The 19,806-nt window shown below is 36.8% G+C and overlaps 3 protein-coding genes across 7 annotated transcripts; 1 reads left to right on the forward strand and 2 right to left on the reverse strand.

The window, feature by feature from the left end:
• Positions 1-129: 129 nt before the first annotated feature.
• LOC135140998 (centrosomal protein of 164 kDa) lies at positions 130-17,251 on the forward strand. Of its 3 annotated transcripts, XM_064071773.1 has the most exons (7): positions 130-279; positions 515-626; positions 8,835-10,556; positions 10,602-10,967; positions 11,031-11,169; positions 16,102-16,456; positions 16,512-17,251. In XM_064071773.1, the coding sequence occupies exons 1-7, from the start codon at positions 225-227 to the stop codon at positions 16,784-16,786; spliced, it is 3,024 nt and encodes a 1,007-aa protein (XP_063927843.1). In that variant the 5' UTR covers positions 130-224; the 3' UTR covers positions 16,787-17,251. The 3 variants fall into 3 exon arrangements, with proteins under 3 accessions (XP_063927843.1, XP_063927841.1, XP_063927842.1); XM_064071771.1 differs by having other exon boundaries at positions 10,602-11,169; XM_064071772.1 differs by having other exon boundaries at positions 10,602-11,169; positions 16,560-17,251.
• LOC135141009 (small ribosomal subunit protein eS19) lies at positions 17,240-18,031 on the reverse strand. Of its 2 annotated transcripts, none has more exons than XM_064071795.1 (3): positions 17,941-18,031; positions 17,705-17,778; positions 17,240-17,658 (listed from the first exon to the last, which is right to left on the reverse strand). In XM_064071795.1, the coding sequence occupies exons 2-3, from the start codon at positions 17,773-17,775 to the stop codon at positions 17,268-17,270; spliced, it is 462 nt and encodes a 153-aa protein (XP_063927865.1). In that variant the 5' UTR covers positions 17,776-17,778; positions 17,941-18,031; the 3' UTR covers positions 17,240-17,267. The 2 variants fall into 2 exon arrangements, with proteins under 2 accessions (XP_063927865.1, XP_063927864.1); XM_064071794.1 differs by having other exon boundaries at positions 17,989-18,030.
• A 53-nt stretch (positions 18,032-18,084) lies between these two features.
• Positions 18,085-19,782, reverse strand: LOC135141006 (KICSTOR subunit 2-like). 2 transcript variants are annotated; one of them, XM_064071789.1, is made up of 8 exons: positions 19,612-19,781; positions 19,413-19,559; positions 19,215-19,363; positions 18,888-19,164; positions 18,658-18,839; positions 18,494-18,611; positions 18,348-18,446; positions 18,085-18,296 (listed from the first exon to the last, which is right to left on the reverse strand). In XM_064071789.1, exons 1-8 carry the CDS (start codon positions 19,690-19,692, stop codon positions 18,126-18,128), a joined length of 1,224 nt encoding a protein of 407 aa, XP_063927859.1. In that variant the 5' UTR covers positions 19,693-19,781; the 3' UTR covers positions 18,085-18,125. The 2 variants fall into 2 exon arrangements, with proteins under 2 accessions (XP_063927859.1, XP_063927860.1); XM_064071790.1 differs by having other exon boundaries at positions 18,226-18,296; positions 18,348-18,441; positions 19,612-19,782.
• Positions 19,783-19,806: the final 24 nt, after the last annotated feature.

Consider the following 19,806-nt stretch of genomic DNA (forward strand, 5'->3'; position numbering starts at 1 on the left):
GAACTAAAACGGTGTCACAGTTGCGGCATTCAGGCAAGCTGCGCGCCTCCGCCGCACCACGAGAGGGGTAAAGTGCGGCGCGCCACCGCCAGATGGCACCACCCCACCGCCCGTATTTGTTTATTTTTACCCTCATAACCCACTCCCCCCACCTGTCAACGTCCCAATATCAGCTGTCTGTTCCGACAAGCGATTATTATGCGAAACGAAGACTTGTCTCGATAATGTCCATTGTTTGCGAAGAAGTGTTCGACGAAGCCAGTCACCCTTCGGCTGACGGTGAGTGTTTAATGCACGCCGAGGGTGTTTCACGCGTTAATGTCAACGGGGAGATCGGCCGGGGTTGAGGGTGCTCCGATCTTCCAGTTGGCGTTTTCGCCCCGAGACGCCGATTCGGAGCGGATGCCATTGATTTGCGAGTGTCCTTCGCACTCGTCCACACTGGCACCGACGAAAACCCGACCCGAGGGTCGAGTTCACAGTCGCAGGGTTCTCAAAGTCGCTTCTTTCGCAGAAATCCGCGACTATGCGGCCAAAATCGGCATCGATCCCGACGCGGAGCCCCAGTTGCTGCCCCTAGCTGCGGAGGGCCTGATGAAGGCTCTCCCCCCGGGCTGGAAACCTTGGTAAATACGGGTTTGTCTTGCGAGAGTCAAGGGACAAGCGAATTAATCAAAAGCACGTTGAGGGAAAGTTTGGAATCATAAAGGTCAGTTCGCACTAACCGAGGAACGGTGTGTCGGTAAAACCGATTCTGACTCAGCGTGCACAATACACATGTTTTCTTGAATAAATTATGCAAATAAAGGATAGAGAGGGACTTAGATTGGAGAGTAAAACGTTTTTTTCGCGGTTGCGGTTTTTGTGAGATTCGTAACTTATTTTTAAGAATTTTAGAATTTTAGTGTACCAGTTGTCCTTGACCAAAAAAAGAATTGAAAGAAATTTTTCAAACATTGCTACAAAATCGTGTTGCAATAAATATCGGGTAGACCTTTTGCACGACAAAGGTGGCTGTCGATTCAGTAGTACCAATCAAGTAAAAACTCAAATTCAAGTTGGCAACAATGAAGCTTTCAACTCAAGCACCACTGAGCACCACATTCGATCGAGCAGGTGCTCTATTTCCACATATGATGCAGAAGTATTTTTATATTAATTAATTTTATAGGTAACTTTTTTTTAGTTAATTTTATTTTTGTTAAAAATTAACTACCAATAATTAACTAAGTGCAATTCTGCAGTTATTTATTCAAAAAAAAAATGGACAAAATGAGTTAATCAGGTCCTCATAGATCAATGAACAACAATGGGAATAAGATGAATATTTGTCCAGTTTATCATTACTATTTTTTTTTTAATAAAATTGTACTACTGAATCGGCGGTCATCTTAGTCGCGCACAAAGTCTGTTAAAAGAATAATCAAGTTGGCCTTGATTTTTCGTAAACATTGTGAAGTATGTCTACATTTTCAGTTGAACACCCGTTATATCTTTTAAATGCCCCTATTTTGAAGCTGAACTGTCTAGATTTTTTTTAATAGTGCCATAATTAAATAAATATAAATAAAATTGAATTGAAGTGCGATTTTCGAAATCACAACAATGAGACTAAAAATTTACCATCCTGTATACAAGATGTTCTTGTGGTGTCTGTCGAAAAAAGTTTAAAAATTCGAAAAACCACGTACGAAAATTGACGAATTTCAAAAAATTCCAAAATTTCACAAATTTGCGGCAATGTTTAAAAATTTTGGAAAAATGTAGAAGGTTGTAGGTCTCCTTTGAAAAGGCGTGGAGGGGATGAACAGTGTTGCCACACTAATAAAATCTAAGGTACCAAAACAATATCTGCAACGTAGAAAATTTGAATATGATCACGACTTTTTTGATGAATTTCGCGCACTCACCATTTATACTTTTTGTTGTCATGGTAACTTTAAAGTAGATCAACATTGTGACGTGATTGCAACGTTGCCAACATGTCGTTATAAATAACTCAAGTTAATTTTTTAATTTATAAAATTTATTCGTTTCACAAAATATTGTACATACACTAGTTGCGTAAATTACAAAGTTCTAAAATACAATTGCAATCAGAAAATCTTACACGTCACAAAAATTTTTTATGTCTTACTCTTTTATCATTGGTCTATAACGGCTTGAATTTGAGAAAACTCAGTTTAAAAATTCCAAGAAACCCAAAAAGTTCTCAAACTCAGGAAATCTAAAAATTCAAAAAATCAGAAAGTAAAAACCAAAAAAATTTAATAAAACCAAAATAATCCAAAAAAACGAATCCAAAAAATTCTTAGAAAATCCAAGGGATCCAAGGAGCTCCAGGAAATCCAAACGGTTTGTGTAAAAAAAGTTTTAATTATTACAACATCGATATATCAGTTTTTTCAAATAAGATACCCTACATTTTATTCTATTTTTTGTTTTCTTCATTTCTACAGTATGTTCCATATTTAATGTTGATAGTTACTACGACTTCTTACTTTTCTACGAGATATATCGATATATTCGAAGAATGAGGACAAAAATAGTTCCATTTGAAAAAACTGAAATATCGATATTTGAAAATTGTGAAATATTACATTTTTTTTAAACACTCTGTATATTACAATTTGATTTAGTTGATACCACAACAAAGGGCGCACCTTTATTTGTTACAGAAAATATTGTAAGACACACTTTAAAAATAACCCTACTGCGAGTTTTTTGTGAACCCTTCCATTGCCAAAAAATTTTAAGAAAATTGGAATATGATGGCAACGTCATATGGGAATTTCAAAAGTAATCTGTAGTTGTAAAGGCTAAGAAGAGCTCAATCTAAATATCTAAAAATATATAAGGTATTTCATTAAAAAAAACCAAGGCATGTGTTACACTTTAAAAACAGAACACTCTGTACAGTTAAAAAACTATTATATTGCTTATTAAAAAGGAGAAAAGGTTTTTTTTGGTCAAAAAAATTTAAAAAAATGTCAGAATTCAGAATTCTTAATTGCGCCATGTTTAAAGATGGCGGGGCTGTGAATTTTTAAATATGAGCACTTTTTTCCATAGAAGTAAGAATATCTCGAAAGTGATACTCTGTTTATTACTAAATGAATGTAGTTTAGGTGATCATTCTGTTCACTTTGTAAATATTTTTTCGATAATAATAAAATTTGAGGGAACATTAATATGATTTTTCGCACTAAAAAAAAAATTCTTAGAATATCAAAATTTTCTTTTTGGGTGTCGTCCCCAGTGAACGTGATATTCTTATTGTAAAAAGAATGTGAAACCTAGGAGGGCCCAATTGTCTTTTTTAAAAATGTAAAAACTCCTCGGGGGCGTCAAATCTTTTTTTTTTAGAATGTGAAACCTTCTTGGGGGTCCCAACTGTCTTTTTTTTTTTAATGAAAAACCTCGGAGGCCCCAAATGGTTTTTTTTATGAAAAACCTTCTCGGGGGTCCCTACTGTCTTTTTTAAAAATGTAAAACCTTTTCGGGGGCGCCAAATGTTTTTTTTTTAACAATGGGAAACCTTCTCGGGGGTCTCAACTGTCTCGTGAAACCTTTTCAGGGACGCCAAATGTTTTTTTTAATAATGTGAAACCTTCTCGGGGGTCCTAACTGTCTTGTTTTAACAATGGGAAACCTTCTCAGGAGTCCTAAGTGTCTTTTTTTTTAATGTGAAACCTTCTCAGGGGCGCCAAATGTTTTTTTTAACAATGGGAAAACTTCTCGGGGGTCCTAACTGTCTTATTTTAACAATGGGAAACCTTCTCAGAAGTCCCAAGTGTCTTTTTTTTAATGTGAAACCTTTTCAGGGGCGCCAAATGTTTTTTTTAATAATGTGAAACCTTCTCGGGGGTCCTAACTGTCTTGTTTTAACAATGGGAAACCTTCTCAGGAGTCCTAAGTGTCTTTTTTTTTAATGTGAAACCTTCTCAGGGGCGCCAAATGTTTTTTTTAACAATGGGAAAACTTCTCGGGGGTCCTAACTGTCTTATTTTAACAATGGGAAACCTTCTCAGAAGTCCCAAGTGTCTTTTTTTTAATGTGAAACCTTTTCAGGGGCGCCAAATGTTTTTTTTAATAATGTGAAACCTTCTCGGGGGTCCTAACTGTCTTGTTTTAACAATGGGAAACCTTCTCAGGAGTCCTAAGTGTCTTTTTTTTTTAATGTGAAACCTTCTCAGGGGCGCCAAATGTTTTTTTTTGCAATGAGAAACCTTCTCAGGGGTCCCAAGTGCCTTTTTTGAAAATGTAAAACCTTATCGGGAGCGCCAAATGTTTTTTTTTTTTAATAATGTGAAACCTTCTCAGGGGCGCCAAATGGTTTTTTTTTAACAATGGGAAACCTTCTCGGGGGTCCCAAGTGTCTTTTTTTGAAAATGTAAAACCTTCTCGGGGATGCCAAATGATTTTTTTTAATAATGTCAAACCTTCTCGGAGGTCCTAACTGTCTTATTTTAACAATGGGAAACCTTCTCAGGAGTCCTAAGTGTCTTTTTTTTAATGTGAAACCTTCTCAGGGGCGCCAAATGTGTTTTTTAATAATGTGAAACCTTCTCGGGGGTCCTAACTGTCTTGTTTTAACAATGGGAAACCTTCTCAGGAGTCCTAAGTGTCTTTTTTTTAATGTGAAACCTTTTCAGGGGCGCCAAATGTTTTTTTTAATAATGTGAAACCTTCTCGGGGGTCCTAACTGTCTTGTTTTAACAATGGGAAACCTTCTCAGGAGTCCTAAGTGTCTTTTTTTTTTAATGTGAAACCTTCTCAGGGGCGCCAAATGTTTTTTTTTTGCAATGAGAAACCTTCTCAGGGGTCCCAAGTGCCTTTTTTGAAAATGTAAAACCTTATCGGGAGCGCCAAATGTTTTTTTTTTTAATAATGTGAAACCTTCTCAGGGGCGCCAAATGGTTTTTTTTTAACAATGGGAAACCTTCTCGGGGGTCCCAAGTGTCTTTTTTTGAAAATGTAAAACCTTCTCGGGGATGCCAAATGATTTTTTTTAATAATGTCAAACCTTCTCGGAGGTCCTAACTGTCTTATTTTAACAATGGGAAACCTTCTCAGGAGTCCTAAGTGTCTTTTTTTTAATGTGAAACCTTCTCAGGGGCGCCAAATGTGTTTTTTAATAATGTGAAACCTTCTCGGGGGTCCTAACTGTCTTGTTTTAACAATGGGAAACCTTCTCAGGAGTCCTAAGTGTCTTTTTTTTAATGTGAAACCTTCTCAGGGGCGCCAAATGTTTTTTTTTTAATAATGTGAAGCCTTCTCGGGGGTCCTAACTGTCTTGTTTTAACAATGGGAAACCTTCTCAGGAGTCCCAAGTGTCTTTTTTTTAATGTGAAACCTTCTCAGGGGCGCCAAATGTTTTTTTTTAACAATGGGAAACCTTCTCGGGGGTCTCAACTGTCTTGTTTTAATAATGGGAAACCTTCTCGGGGGTCCCAAGTGTCGTTTTTTGAAAATGTAAAACCTTCTCGGGGATGCCAAATGTTTTTTTTTAATAATGTGAAACCTTCTCGGGGGTCCTAACTGTCTTATTTTAACAATGGGAAACCTTCTCGGGAGTCCCAAGTGTCTTTTTTTTAATGTGAAACCTTCTCAGGGGCGCCAAATGTTTTTTTTTAACAATGGGAAACCTTCTCGGGGGTCTCAACTGTCTTGTTTTAATAATGGGAAACCTTCTCGGGGGTCCCAAGTGTCTTTTTTTTATGTAAAACCTTCTCCGGGGTTCCAAAAAATGTCTTTTTTTTTGTGAAACCTTCTCAGGGGTCCCAACTGTCTTTTTTAAAAATGGAAAACCTTCTCGGGGGCGCCAATCGTTTTTTTTTTTTTTTAATAATGTGAAACCTTCTCTGGGGTCCCAATTGTCTGTTTTAAAAATGTAAAAACTCCTCGGGGGCATCAAATCTGTTTTTTAGAATGTGAAACCTTCTTGAGGGTCCCAACTATCAATCGACCAAAAAGAATTTGACATTTCTCAGTACTATATCTAATTTAATGTTTTTTGTTAATTCGCCCAAGTGCGATTTTCGAAATCACAACAAAGACACTAAAAAATTACCACCCTGTATACAAGATGTTCTTATGGTGTGGTGGCATTTCTCGTGAACTGTTGAAAAATTTTAAAAAATCGCAAGAACCAAGTACGAAAATTGACGAATTTAAAAAAATTCCAAAATTTCACAAATTGGTGGCAATGTTTAAAAATTTTGGAAAAATGTAGAAGATTGTTGGTCTCCTTAAAGGGGTTAGACTGGGAGGTGGTGTGACGTTGCAGCATTGCCAACATGTCGTTCAAATAAATAACTCAAGTTAATCTTTTAGTTTATAAAATTTATTCGTTTCAAAAAATTTTGTACAAACTGTAAAATACAATCGCAACCAGAAAATTTTCGACATCACGAAAGATTTTTATGTCTTACTCTTTTATTATTGGGTTATAATGGCTTGAATTTAAGGTACCTTATTGATTATAGTAACGTCAACTGAAAACTCAATTTAAAAAATGCAAGAAACCCAAAAAGCTCAAGAACTCAAGAAAACTAATAAATCCAAAAATCACAAAAAAATCGAAATTTTTCAAAAAAAGTCCAAAAAACAAAGTAAAAAAACTAAAAAAACATCAAAAAATCGAATAAATCCAAAATAATCCAAAAAGTCCAAGGAGCTCCAGGAAATCCAAGCGGTTTGGGAGTTGAGTGGGGGTTCTGTTTCTGGTGGTCGGTTTTTTGTTGTGATAGAAAAAAGAAAAAAATGTTTTAATTATTACAATTTTCAATAATCTATATTTTATTTTTTTTCAAATAGAATACCCTATATTTCATTACTGTATACTGTTATATATTTTTTTAAAAACACTCTGTATATTATAATTTGATTTAGTTGATACCACAACAAAGGGCGCACCTTTATTTATTCCAGAAAATATTGTACGACAGATTTTAAAAATAACCCTACTGCGATTTTTTTGTGAACCCTTCCATTGCCAAAAAATCAAGAAAATTGGAATATGGTGGCAACATCATATGGGGATTTCAAAACTAATCTGTAGTTGTAAAGGCTAAGAAGAGCTCAATCTAAATATCTAAAAATGTATAAGGTATTTCATTAAAAAAACCAAGCCATGTGTTACACTTTAAAAACAGAATACTCTGTACCTATAGTTAAAAAAAAATATTATATTGCTTATTAAAAAGGAGAAAAGGTTTTTTTGGTCAATTAAATTAAAAAAAAAAAGGTCATGGTTCAGAATTCTCAACTCCGCCATGTTTAAAGATGGCGGGCTGCGCATTTTTAAATATGACCACTTTTTTTCATAAAAATAAGAATATCTCGAAATTGTTGACCAAAAAACTAGGCTGTCCCATTTAAAATAAACGTTAGTGTGTAAGCGCCAAATTGTTGGGATACTCTGTATATTACTAAATGAATGTAGTTTAGGTGATCATTCCTAGTTTGAATTCTGTTCACTTGGTAAATATTTTTTCGATTATAATAAAATTTGTTCGAACATTAATAATGACATTTCGCACTAAAGAAAATTCTTAGAATCAAAATTTTGTTTTTGGATGTCGTCCCCAGTGAATGTGACATTACCTTATCGTAAAAAATTTTAAGAGTTAGACTAATTTAATAATAATATATGAAACCTAGGGGATCCCAATTGTCTTTTTTAAAAATATAAAAACTCCTCGGGGGCGCCAAATGTTTATTTTTTTAGAATGCGAAACCTTCTTGGGGGTCCCAAATGTCGTCTTTTTTAAAAATGAAAAACCTCGGAGGCTCCAAATATTTTTTTTTTAATGAGAAACCTTCTTGGGAGCCCCAAATATCTCCTTTTTTGTGTGAAACCTTCTCGGGGGTCCCAACTGTTGTTTTTTTTTTTTAATGTAAAACCTTCTCGGGGGCGCCAACTGTCTTGTTTTAACAATGGGAAACCTTCTCGGGGGTCCCAAGTGTCTTTTTTTGAAAATGTAAAACCTTCTCGAGGGCGCCAAAAGTTTTTTTTTAACAATGGGAAACCTTCTCGGGGTCCCAACTGTCTTTTTTTGAAGATGTAAAACCTTCTCGGGGCGCCAAGTTTTTTTTTAACAATGGGAAACCTTCTCGGGGGTCCCAAGTGTCTTTTTTTTAATATTAAATCTTCTCGAGGCTCCCAACTGTCTTTTTTTTTTTTCTATTACACTCTGACTAGTACCTTTTATCTATATTGATTTACTCCATAAAGTTTATCACAAAAAAATAAAATTCCGTAGAATCAAATTTTATAATTTTTCATAGAACCAGTATTTGTTGGATTGTACTTCAGAAGCGAGGAAAGTTCTGTCGAAATACCTTTCGACCAGTTTTTTTTTAACATATTTACTTTTCTTTCAACAACATCATACTTAAATCAAATGGTTTCCTTTAGAGAAATAAGCATTTTGCAATTAAGCTCCGCCCCTCGACTTACGACGAATAAGAAAATTCATCACAATTGAGATGAGGGCGGGTGGGCGGGCTTTATATTTTGCCTTTGTTTTCTTATATGTACGTACTTTTCTGTTCACAACAAGAAACTGAAAACTTATTTAAAATGGTAAATTTGTAAAGAAGTGTACCAACAACAAAAATAAAATAACAAAAAATGTTCTTTTTATTTACAATAAAATCAAAATTTTGGTTTAAAAAAGGTCGATGGCGTCAACACTGAAAAATAAATAAATGCTTCTAAAAATATCGAATTTTACATTTTAAAAACACAATTCTGAAAACATGTCTAGAGCTTTGGTCGCCCTGACTCTCTCGCTGCGCCTAATCATTCACTAACCCCCTTTTTCCAGCTACGACGACAAATCCAAATCCTACTACTACTACAACAACCTCACCGGCAAAACCCAATGGGAGCACCCCCTCGACGACGTCTACCGCGGCCTAGTCAAGAAAGTCCGCGCCGAGAGCCAATCCCTCAGCCTCGGCGAGCCCACCGAGGACGCCACCTACGCCCGCGACGAGATCCCCAGCTTCGAGGAGCCCCCCAAAGTCGACCCTCTACACAAACGCGACCTCAAACTCTCCCCCCTCAAGACCAGCCCCAAGCACGAGCCCAAACTCCTCAAGCAGCGCTCCGACGACCAGATCCTCTCCAACCGGAAAATCACCCTCAACATCTTCAGCAGCTTCGACGAGAAAAGCGCCTTCGACAAGCACCCGCGCGCTTTAGATAAACCCGAGCTGAAGATAAGCGGCGGCGGCGCCATGTTCCTCAAGTCCAACACCAAGAAGATGGTGGACTCGACACCAAGCCCGGCGAAGAGTGAAACGTTGGATGTCAACCAACCCAGAAGTATTCTGCGGGAGCGCAACTCCCTGGAGGTGTCCAGGAGCATGGACTTCGACAAGATCTCGCTAGACAAGTCGGAGAAGGACGACGACGACAAGAAGAGTGTGCGGTTTAATCTTGACACGAACACGGATGTGGCATTCACGTTTTCGGATAAGTCGAGCTCGAGCGACGACGAAGAAATCGAAGAGAATATTATCAATGTGAAGATGACTCCGACGAAGAAGTCGAGGTTTACGGTGTCGCCAGTGAAGGAGTTTCAACCGGAAACGGAGAAGAAATTGATTAAGCCGAACCCGACGGACTTTATTAAGCCGAAACTCACGATTAGTAAAGGCTCGGACTCCGAAGACGACTCTGTTATTAAAAGCATCGAACGAAGAGATAGTGAGGGGTCGGAAGATAGCCCTCTGCACACCAAGATGTTGATGAAAACGAAGAAACTGGAAGAAAAAGCGGAGAAGAAGATGGCACAACTCAAACAAAATATCTGGGAGGAGAAAAACGACGAACTCGTCAAGTTTAAAGACGACTTGCAAGAGTCACAAAAGGGGGAGTTGGAGAGGATTTTAATCAACGCGAAAACTGATCACGAAGAGAAAATTAAAGCAGAATTGGAGAATATTAGGATCGAGATGGAGAACAGAAACACCGGGACGTTGAAGGAAGAAAAATTAAAGTACGACGAGATGTTGGAGGGGCTTAAAAGCAAACTCCAGGAGGAGTTTGAGGTGGGGGAGCGCGAACTGAAGGAGAAGTTTGAAACGAAGAAGGAAGAAATCGAGAAGTACTACGAGGAGAAGTTAGCCGAAATCGAGAAAGAGCTCGCCGAACGAATGGAGAAGAATCGAGACGAGATGATCACCACCCATAATTCCAACGTGGAACAGCTGAAGCAAAACCACTCCATCATCATCGAAGAACTCAAAAAAGAGTTCAAGGTCGAAGAAGACGCCCTTCGAAAAGAACACAAATCCGTGATTGCCGAACTCAAGACCAAGATTGAAGCAGAAGCGGAGAAGAAAGACGACAAGTACGAGAAAATCCGCTGCGAGAAACGTCTACTAGAAGACAAATATCGTTGTTTGAAGGACAAGTATTTGAGATTGAAGACGGAGGTGAAGATGTCTATTGAGAAGCGAAACAAACGTAGGGAGCAAGGGGGCGCCACTACCACCACGGGTTCGGAAACCGAACGCAGCCACTCTAATAACAAAGACAGGTTGGTATTGTCTCCCTCTCGTCGTTTATTCAACCCCTTTTTCAGGACGCCTCTGAACTCGCCGTTGCGTAAACCCCCTCGTTCCGACCCTCCGAAACTCAAGCCCGAGCATCGAACCACCCGCCAGCTCATAATCCAGGACCTGGACACTTCGATTAGCGATCGCAGCGAAAATAAGTGCAACAAAGAGTACGATTCGTCCGATAACAGCACGAATCCGGGTCGCAGCCGGAAAAAAATCTTCTCGCGTTTAAAAAGTTCGTCGACTTCTAGGATCAATAACAACGCGAAGTCGCGCCGGAATCAGAGGTCTTGTTCGCCCGTGGAGAATTTGCGGCGGCAGCTGCAGAAGCTCGAGGATTTGGAAGACCAGTTCCCGCAGAACCCGCAAGCTGACACGTATCACCTAAGGTATCCGTTTTCGGACGGGCAAAAGTTCGAAGGGAGTTCAGAGTTAGAATTTTTCCGACATAGGATTCACCTGGAGCGGGACTCGATCAAACGGGCGAAAGAAAGCTTGAGGAATCAGAAGTCGTTGTTCCAGCAGAGACAAAAGGAGTTGAAGTTGAAGCACGGCTCGATGGCTAGACACACGTTGCAGCAGTTGTGTCAGGTAAAACTGCCCCAGTAACATTTTATATGTAATAAATATTGAAGTTCTGACATTTAAATAATATGGGTAACGACAGATTTTTTTTTAGAAAATCAATATTGGTTTTAAATATTGAATATATATTTATTTTCAATGTTTCATACTTATTTAGTTAAATGTTCTTCATGTGAAAGGGGTTATGGATATAAAAAAAACTTGTATGGAATACAATATAAAATTTATTAAACACAAAAATACATTGTCACTGGAAATAACAGTGTATTTGAAACGTTGCGGCAATATTAATAATAATAATAATAATAATAAGTTTATTGCCCAACAGTTCAAGCGAACCAATTACAGAGCAATGAATGAATATAACCTAATAACCTAATATTATTCTAGAGTGACAAGAAAAAAAAAAAAAACAGAAAACCGAAACTATAAACTACACTTTCCATGAAGGTTAAATAAAAGTATGTGTGCTTATATATAAATGAATAACAGAACAAAAGAAATAACAAACCAACTTTAAATAATAATAATAGTAAAAACAGTATTTGACACAAATTCAAATTAGTAGAAACAACAACTAATAGGTGTAATAATTTAATTAACTACTATTAAAATAAAAAGCTATTACCTTCATTTTGAATTGTTTGAAGCTGTGTGAAAAGATATCCAAAGCCTTAAAGTTCTTATTAAAAAGGAAACACATTATATTTAAAGGTGATTTCATTAAAATATTTGTACGGGCTAAAGGCACATAAAAAGGCAAATCACTTCTGCAATTTAAGCGTGGAACATGAAAGCAAATTTTTCCCAATAACTCGGCACAATCAATCCTTGAATGAATTAATTTAAAGAAAAATAAAGTAATGGCAACTTCTCTTCTGCTAACTAATGATAACATGTTGAATTCACTTAGCAGCAAAGCATTATCAATTCCTCTATCAGGATAAGTACCGTATTTTCTAAACCATACGTATTTCATGAATTTTCTTTGAATGGACTCAATGACATTTATGTAGCATTGATATAATGGATTCCAAATCAGACAACCATACATCAAACATGAGATAACATATGCCTCGAATAATATCTTAATAGTATTTAAATTATTGAAGTTTTTACATTGCCTTATTATAAACCCAAGTAAAGAAAACGAACGTGCAACAATATTGTTGATATGGCATTGAAATGTAAGTTCTGAATCAAATGTGATTCCCAGATCTTTTATGACATTACATCGAGGTATGATTTCGTTATTGACTGAATAATCAAATTTGTGTAATGTTTTCTTACGAGTAAATGATATGACTTTACATTTAGTGACATTCAGGGTAATTTTATTTAAGGAACACCAATTGTTGAATTGATTCATATCACTTTGAAGCTGATGTGCATCCTCAGTTGTTCTAATAATGTGATATATTTTAGCATCATCTGCGTATATTAATGATTGACTCTTGAAAATGGTAGGCAAATCATTCACAAATAAAATGAAAAGTAGCGGACCAAGATTAGCTCCTTGTGGAACTCCTGATGTGACATCATAGATATGAGAAGAGTGACCATTATAAAAAACATATTGCGATCTGTCTGATAAATATGAGCGAAGTAAATTGAAAATATTGCCACAGAGACCATATACCTGAAGTTTAGATAATAACATTAAGTGATCAAGGCGATCAAAAGCTTTCGCAAAATCTGTATAAATGACGTCTACTTGGGACCCATTATCAATAGCTTCTGTCAGAAATTGGGAAAAACAAGCTAAATTGGTTATCGTTGAGCGCCCATCAACAAATCCATGCTGCTGCGGAGAGATATATTTTCGAACATGAGGATAGATAAACGAATACAGAACAACTTCAAAAACTTTTGAAAAGTTATTTATTATTGATATAGGACGGTATTTATCTATTTCAGCATTATTACCTGATTTGAAGATTGGTGTGACTTTAGAGGTCTTCCACTTTTTTGGGAATGTACCAGTAGTAAGGGCAACATTAAAAATTGCTAATAAAGGTTGAACAAAAATATTTTTACAATCGTGTATCACAAAACCTGGGATTTGGTCAGGCCCAGCAGTAAAAGAATTTTTGATTTTATTGAAAGCAACTAAAACGTCATTGTGAGTAATGCTGGATATAGATAAAGAAAGATAATCAGATGAAGGCACTGGAAAATCTGTTGAATTCTGAGAACAAACATAGGACGACTGAAAAAATGTGGCAAATGCGTTGACAATGTCTTCTGGAGAATTTAAAGAAACGTTATTAAAAGTCATTTTTCCGGGTATGCGTGTTTGACCTTTCATTGATATTACATACGACCAGAATTTTTTTGGGTCCTGGGATAGATTATTTTGAATGGAATTCAGATATTCTTTATAAGCTAGAGATATTTGATTTTTAGTAATAGTACGATAATGTTTAAATTTGACGTAATAGGAGCTATCATTAGTTTGCTTATATTTATTATGATAATAACCTTTTAATTTAATGTTACTGATAATCACAGAATTGAACCATGGCGGAAACTGAATCTTATTGAATTTATTTGGATAAATTGGGACATGCTTATCAAAAATATGATATAGGGCGTTATAAAATTGATCTACCATACTATCAACATCAACACAATTATTTAGAAAGGACCAATCTATATTTAATAATTCTTGATATAAAGAAGGATAATCAGCTCTCTTAAAATTGTATAGTTTTACACCATTTGGTCTAGTGGAAGGGAAGTTACTAAAGTTGTCAACAGTGAAGTCAATCAAAATCGAAAGAGCCGGGTGATGGGTGTCTTCCGCAACCACAGGACTGCAATCATGTTCAACCCGACAATGGACATTGGAAAATACAAGATCCAGTAATTTGTTTGAGGCGTTTTTCACACAATTATATTGAATAAAATTCATAAAACTACAAAAATTATTGAGGGTATGTACCAAGATATTGTCATTATTTTGAATAAATTGGGGGATGTTAAAGTCTCCTAAGATCAAAATATTATCTTCTTTGTTGAAAAACTCCTCAAAAAAGTTACAAAATATCATCAAATCATCACATGTTGGAGTTCTTGAGAAATATACAACAAATACATAAAATATCGAATTTTTAAGCCAACATTTACATCCTACAATTTCAATTATGTCTATATTCTTACGTAATTGAGATAAGTCAACAACTTCGGCAATTACGTGAGATCGCAGTGCTAAAAGGACACCACCACCTCTAGATATATTTAACTCTTGATAATTACGATCGTTTCTAAAGATATTATACAGGTGAGAAGAAACAATTTCAGAATTTGAGATAGAACTACATAACCAAGTCTCAGATATGGCGATGATGTCATAACTTAAATCTAACGTGGCATTAAAAAATTCATTTGATTTATTATACATATATTTATACATTTAAAAATTATTTGTCCTAGAACCAATTCGTTGAAAATTTATACCAGGTGATTTTTTTTTTAATTTCTGCTGTAGTTATCCATGACACTTATGTCAGCAGTGAAACTGAAACTGCTGACATAAGCTTCATGGGCAACCAGAGCATAAATTTAAAAAATCACCTGATGTGAAACACAATATAAATTTTTTAAACATAAAAATACACTGCCAACTTACAATGAAATAATAATAAAGATACATTGTCAATGGAAATAACAATGTTCTGCTATATTTCAATCGTTATACAGAAATATTTATTTAATAATTATTCGCTCTATATCCAATTCATTGAAAAGCGATATAATTAATTAAAATAAAAAAAAATCACACCTCATGTTTTTTTCGACGAGAATTCATTCTTGCTTTTGTCTGCGCTACATAAGGTCCTACCATTTTTTAAATTTCAGTAGTTGTGGCGTTTTTGTGACGTTTCCGTGTGACACCTACGATTAAATTAACTTACAAAGTTCGTAATTTTTAAGAAATCACATAACTTTACATATTGTAGCTTTGTTAATTGTGAGTTCACTAAAAGAGAGCTTATTTTTTTCCTTGCCCTGAAAACTTGAAAGCAATTTGGTTCATTATTAATAATTTCTTCAAAATTGCATACATGTTTTTTTACGTATTCTCTTCCTAGCAAATAAGGATTATTATCAGTCTGAAACTAGTTTAGAAATACTAGGAGTTAATAATAGTAATAATAAATGCTTACCAATTCATCCAATTTCTGCGTATCTCCCGCAATTTCTAACTCGATTTCTTCTTTTTTATTGGTTGCGCCCGGACATTCATCATTTTGTCTCTACATTCATAATATGCTTATATTCAGAAATATCTAAACCTCTTAAATATACTTACGTGTTGAGAAAGTGCATTTTCTGTGTTTACTACACTATTCTGAATTTATCGCAGTACCGATAATCACAATTCACAATAGGACAAACACCATGAACTTACACAAAATACTTTTTGAACCACCAACAATAACAGAAAATATGTATATGTTGCACATTGCGCAAACGCGTTCCAGCAGAGCAAGCGCATCTGTAGGTGAAACGCAAATTTAAGTAAGTTTTATAAAAATGATGAACAAAATTGTTATTTTTTTGTTCGCAAAAATAAAAAAATATTACTTTTTAATGAGCAATTAATAGTATGCAAAGCGAGATTTCGAATAGTGTCAATTTCACAATTGTTGGTATTTTTTCAAATCAATTCTTAATATTGCTCCAATAAAACCCTATGAAATAAATTACCTACAAGTTGTATCTTGATAAAAAGACATTTCATAAATATGTAATATATGTTGAAATTCATATATAAATTTATAAATGTAACATGAATATTATATAAATATTTGTAATATCTAGTCAACATTTAATATTATATCAATCTTGTATAAATATTAGAAAAATATTGCCTGCTACTGGGGTGCACGCGGTGGGCTAGTTTATAATTTAACAGGATTGTGAATGTCGTAGGAGGAGAAGGAGCTGACGGACATGGAGGTGTCGCTGCACCGAACTCGCAGCCTCCTCGGAGAAAAGGTAATCCGGCTGCGTCACCTGGAGCAGTCGCTCCAGAGGGCTACGGTAACGGCTGAAAACCGCCACGACGACGCCACGTTGAGTGATTTGTCCTCTCATAGTGCGAGCTCGGGGATAAGCTCGACGGAATTCGCCACCGCCGACGCCACCGTCGGAAAAGGGTTGATTCACGGGGAGCACCTGCAGGAGTCTTCCGAAATTATCCAGAGTCTGGAAAACTTGAATTCCGAAATTCGGGAAATCTGGGACGTTCTGCGCAAGCAGCAGCAATCTGGGGGAGTGCCTACAGGTAAGCGGGTCACTCGAGTGGCTCTACCCCGATTCTGATTTCTACCCTTCCACAGTCATACCACCCTTTGTCTACCCTGACTTAGGCTGGCCGCTGTTGGCAGGGGCTGCTCCCGTTCCAGCACCACCGTCCATCCCCACTTTGGCGGACAGATTGCATAATTACCGACAACACGTGGCGCTAGCCAATGCTCAAAGTACCGTAGTGACGCACGCTAATCAAGGAGCCACCACGACTCTAGTCGAACGAACCAGGAATCTACGACATTGGTTGCGACAAGCCGGGATCGACAACACCGTCGAGGGAAGCACCCCGCAAGCGACCCTATAATCTTTAACAGTACAAATTTTATCAACGTTGGCATTTTTAGATTTTATCCGAGTTAGACTCTTTGAACAGTCAGGCCAAAAATTCGGCCAAACGTAGCTCCAATGTTAGGGATAGCAGCATGATCATCAAACGTTTCTTTCATAGACGCTTCAATTGTGATTATTCAATCTCAAATTTACGCCTTGATTACGGACTGAGGAAATCGTGATGTGATAGCGTTTCATTTCAAATCAACTAACAGGACCTACAAAAACAAATCTTGCCTTATTCGTTTAAACAAGTCCACTTATTTGTACCTAAGAACGTTCATAGTGCCAAGCGATTTACGACTGTTAGGAAAGGTTCTAAGCAAATTTTATCGAAACAAAAAAAAATCAAATCTAGTCATTGTATCATTCCCGCACAAACATGTAAATAAGGAGTTGATGTTTAAGGTATAAAAAACCAATAAACCTCTTAAAAAACCTCGTTATTTATTCATTTAAAGAGTGATAATTCCACTTTTCAACGCCTTACGTTCCTTCGCTTTCACCTGTGCGGCGATGCGATCCAAGTCCCGTCGGCCTTGCTGGGTCAATTCCCGTCCGCCACTCGGGTTCTTCTCGATCAATTTCAGACCTTCCAGACTCTGGAGGGCTTTTCTGGCTATGCTGCCCGCAGAACGACAGAAGTGCGACGGTTTAGTGCCGTTGCGCTTACGCGTGCCGAAGATTTTTGTAACCGAACCCACACCAATGGGGGACCGGATGTAGATGTGTCTCACGACGGCGGCGCAACGGGTGTAGTACCAATCGGGATCATAGGGAGCCAGCTCCTTAGCACGGGAAGTCTTGACGATGTCGACCCATTCAGGAACGCGGAGCTTACCGGTCCTAGAACAACAAGGTTAACAAAAAGTGAGGTTATGTCGAAACTTACTTTTTTAAAAATTGGGCGAAAGCCTTCACGAATTTGTGTTGATCGACGTCTTTAAGCGTCACAGACGGCATTTTCTGAAAGAAATAATAACTTTATTAACACGGAGAGCGAAAAAACGTGGTTGACATGTGTGACCATGCCGTTTTTCAATTATGGTAAAAAAAGCACGATCTAAACAAAAAAGGTTGTTGGTTTTGTTATGAATGCGTTGTGGATGTGATTTTACTTGAAATTACCGTTTAAATAATATTTATGTCGATATTGTGAAGCGAAACAACACGCACCTGGACACTATCGTTTCAAGATGGCTGAAAAAGAACGTTTAGTTCCGCTGTGTTGGTAACTGTAAATAACTAGAGTGCGATGGCGCGAAATTCAAATTCCCGTTTTTTAAAAATTTTATTAAAATAGTAAAATATAGTTATTTTGATGTATTTTTCAGAGCAGTGAAGACTCGGTTGCACCTCAAGTTTGTACACAGTTCCGTCACGAAGTTTCCAATGTAGGTGTCCTTCTCTGACTTTTTGCTTTCAAAAAGGATGACTAAGTAAATGTTGGGTTCCACTGTGGTCAGGATGTATGTACATTGGCTCTAAAAAAACATAATTGTGCTTTACTGAACAAAACTAACACACGAAAGTACCTGGGAACTGAATTTATATATGATTTTGTCTACATTTGCAAGCTCTTCTGATGTTTCTGATATCATTTTTAAAATTGTTTCTAATTGAGGGGGGCTGCGCTACAATTTTACGTTAAACGGGTTTTTGTGGCACTGGGTATACTTACAGGTGGGTATGAAACTATAATTGGAAAACTATCATAGTCTGTGGTGTCACAACTGACTTGGTTATCTGAGAGCAAAATCACACATGCTGCTTCATACTTGCGATGGAAACTGACCATTCTACAACATAACCAGTTTTAAAGTGACCATTTCTGGTATTTATTACCTTTGATAATGGTCATGGTGTAATTTAGCACATAGTTGTCTCATCTCATTTGGTGTAGTTTGTTGCGCTAGAGTGTCATGAAAATATAAACTAAATTTGCTCAAAACTGCTCCTTTTAGCTTCTGGAGCCACTGAAACAGCGCTGGTAGGGGGTTATTCTTGAGAAAACTGATCTTCCAGTTCTGAAAACATAAATCAGTAAAAAATTTTCTTTGTTGAGGGTGGTAGACCTCTCTGTTTGGGATTTTGCTTTCCCACAACGTCAGTCTTGTATGCGCTCCATGTATTAGTGCCAAAGATGGCAAAAACTGCAGTCTTTGGAGCTCAGTTAACGCCCTAAACAACTGTTCTAAAATTTCCACCTCCAAACCAAAAGCGGCTTTAGCTGGAGTCAGACTAATGTCTGCAAAATCAAGTGAGTGTCTTTCTATCAAGTTCTGTATATATTTTAGAGTGTCACTGTACATAAATTGGTTGTTCAGACCCATTGTATAAATTCTTTCATACCTACAAGCTTGTTATTATTTTTCAACTAAACTAAGTTAGGTTTTACCCACAAATCTATCATGTTGACGCGTGCGTTTAGAAATTGGTATATATTTTGGCAATAATGTTGGACCCTTCGATCTACGATCGTCGCTTTGCAGTTGTCTTCGAGTTTTCGCAAGTCGGACCTTAAAGCTTCATAAATGGACCGCAGTGAGTTCTAAAATCATCGTTCAAACCACACAACAACAAAAAATCGTAAATCTTACGTCTTTGCGTAGGAACCCTTTGTTTTTGGTTTGTAGAAAACCAATCTCGATGTAGCTTTTTTCAGTCAGTATTAGTTGTTGTAGAAAACTCAAGAATGTACCCCACGCCGTCAGCTGAGCCCCTTTGTAAGCCTCCTTTTCCTTCTCCTTCAAACAGCTGTCATTTTGACACATAAAAGTAGGGTTAGGTGAAACTTACGACATGTTCTTTCGCTTTGTCGTACGAGATTTGCGACAAATGGGTGAAGTAGGTGTGTAAAAATAAGTCTTCTTTTTCCATATCGTTAAACAATAACTGTGTCTAAAAAGGAATTGTTTGTAAACAAACGTCATTTAGCTGTCAATGTGACATTCCAGAGGGCGCTGTTGTCGTTGTCAAATGAAATGATACCGC

Source organism: Zophobas morio, unplaced genomic scaffold, assembly GCF_036711695.1.
Source record: "Zophobas morio isolate AGI-343-1 ecotype UQ-CSIRO unplaced genomic scaffold, CSIRO_AGI_Zmor_V1 ptg000041l, whole genome shotgun sequence".
In the NCBI taxonomy this organism is placed as follows: domain Eukaryota; kingdom Metazoa; phylum Arthropoda; class Insecta; order Coleoptera; family Tenebrionidae; genus Zophobas; species Zophobas morio.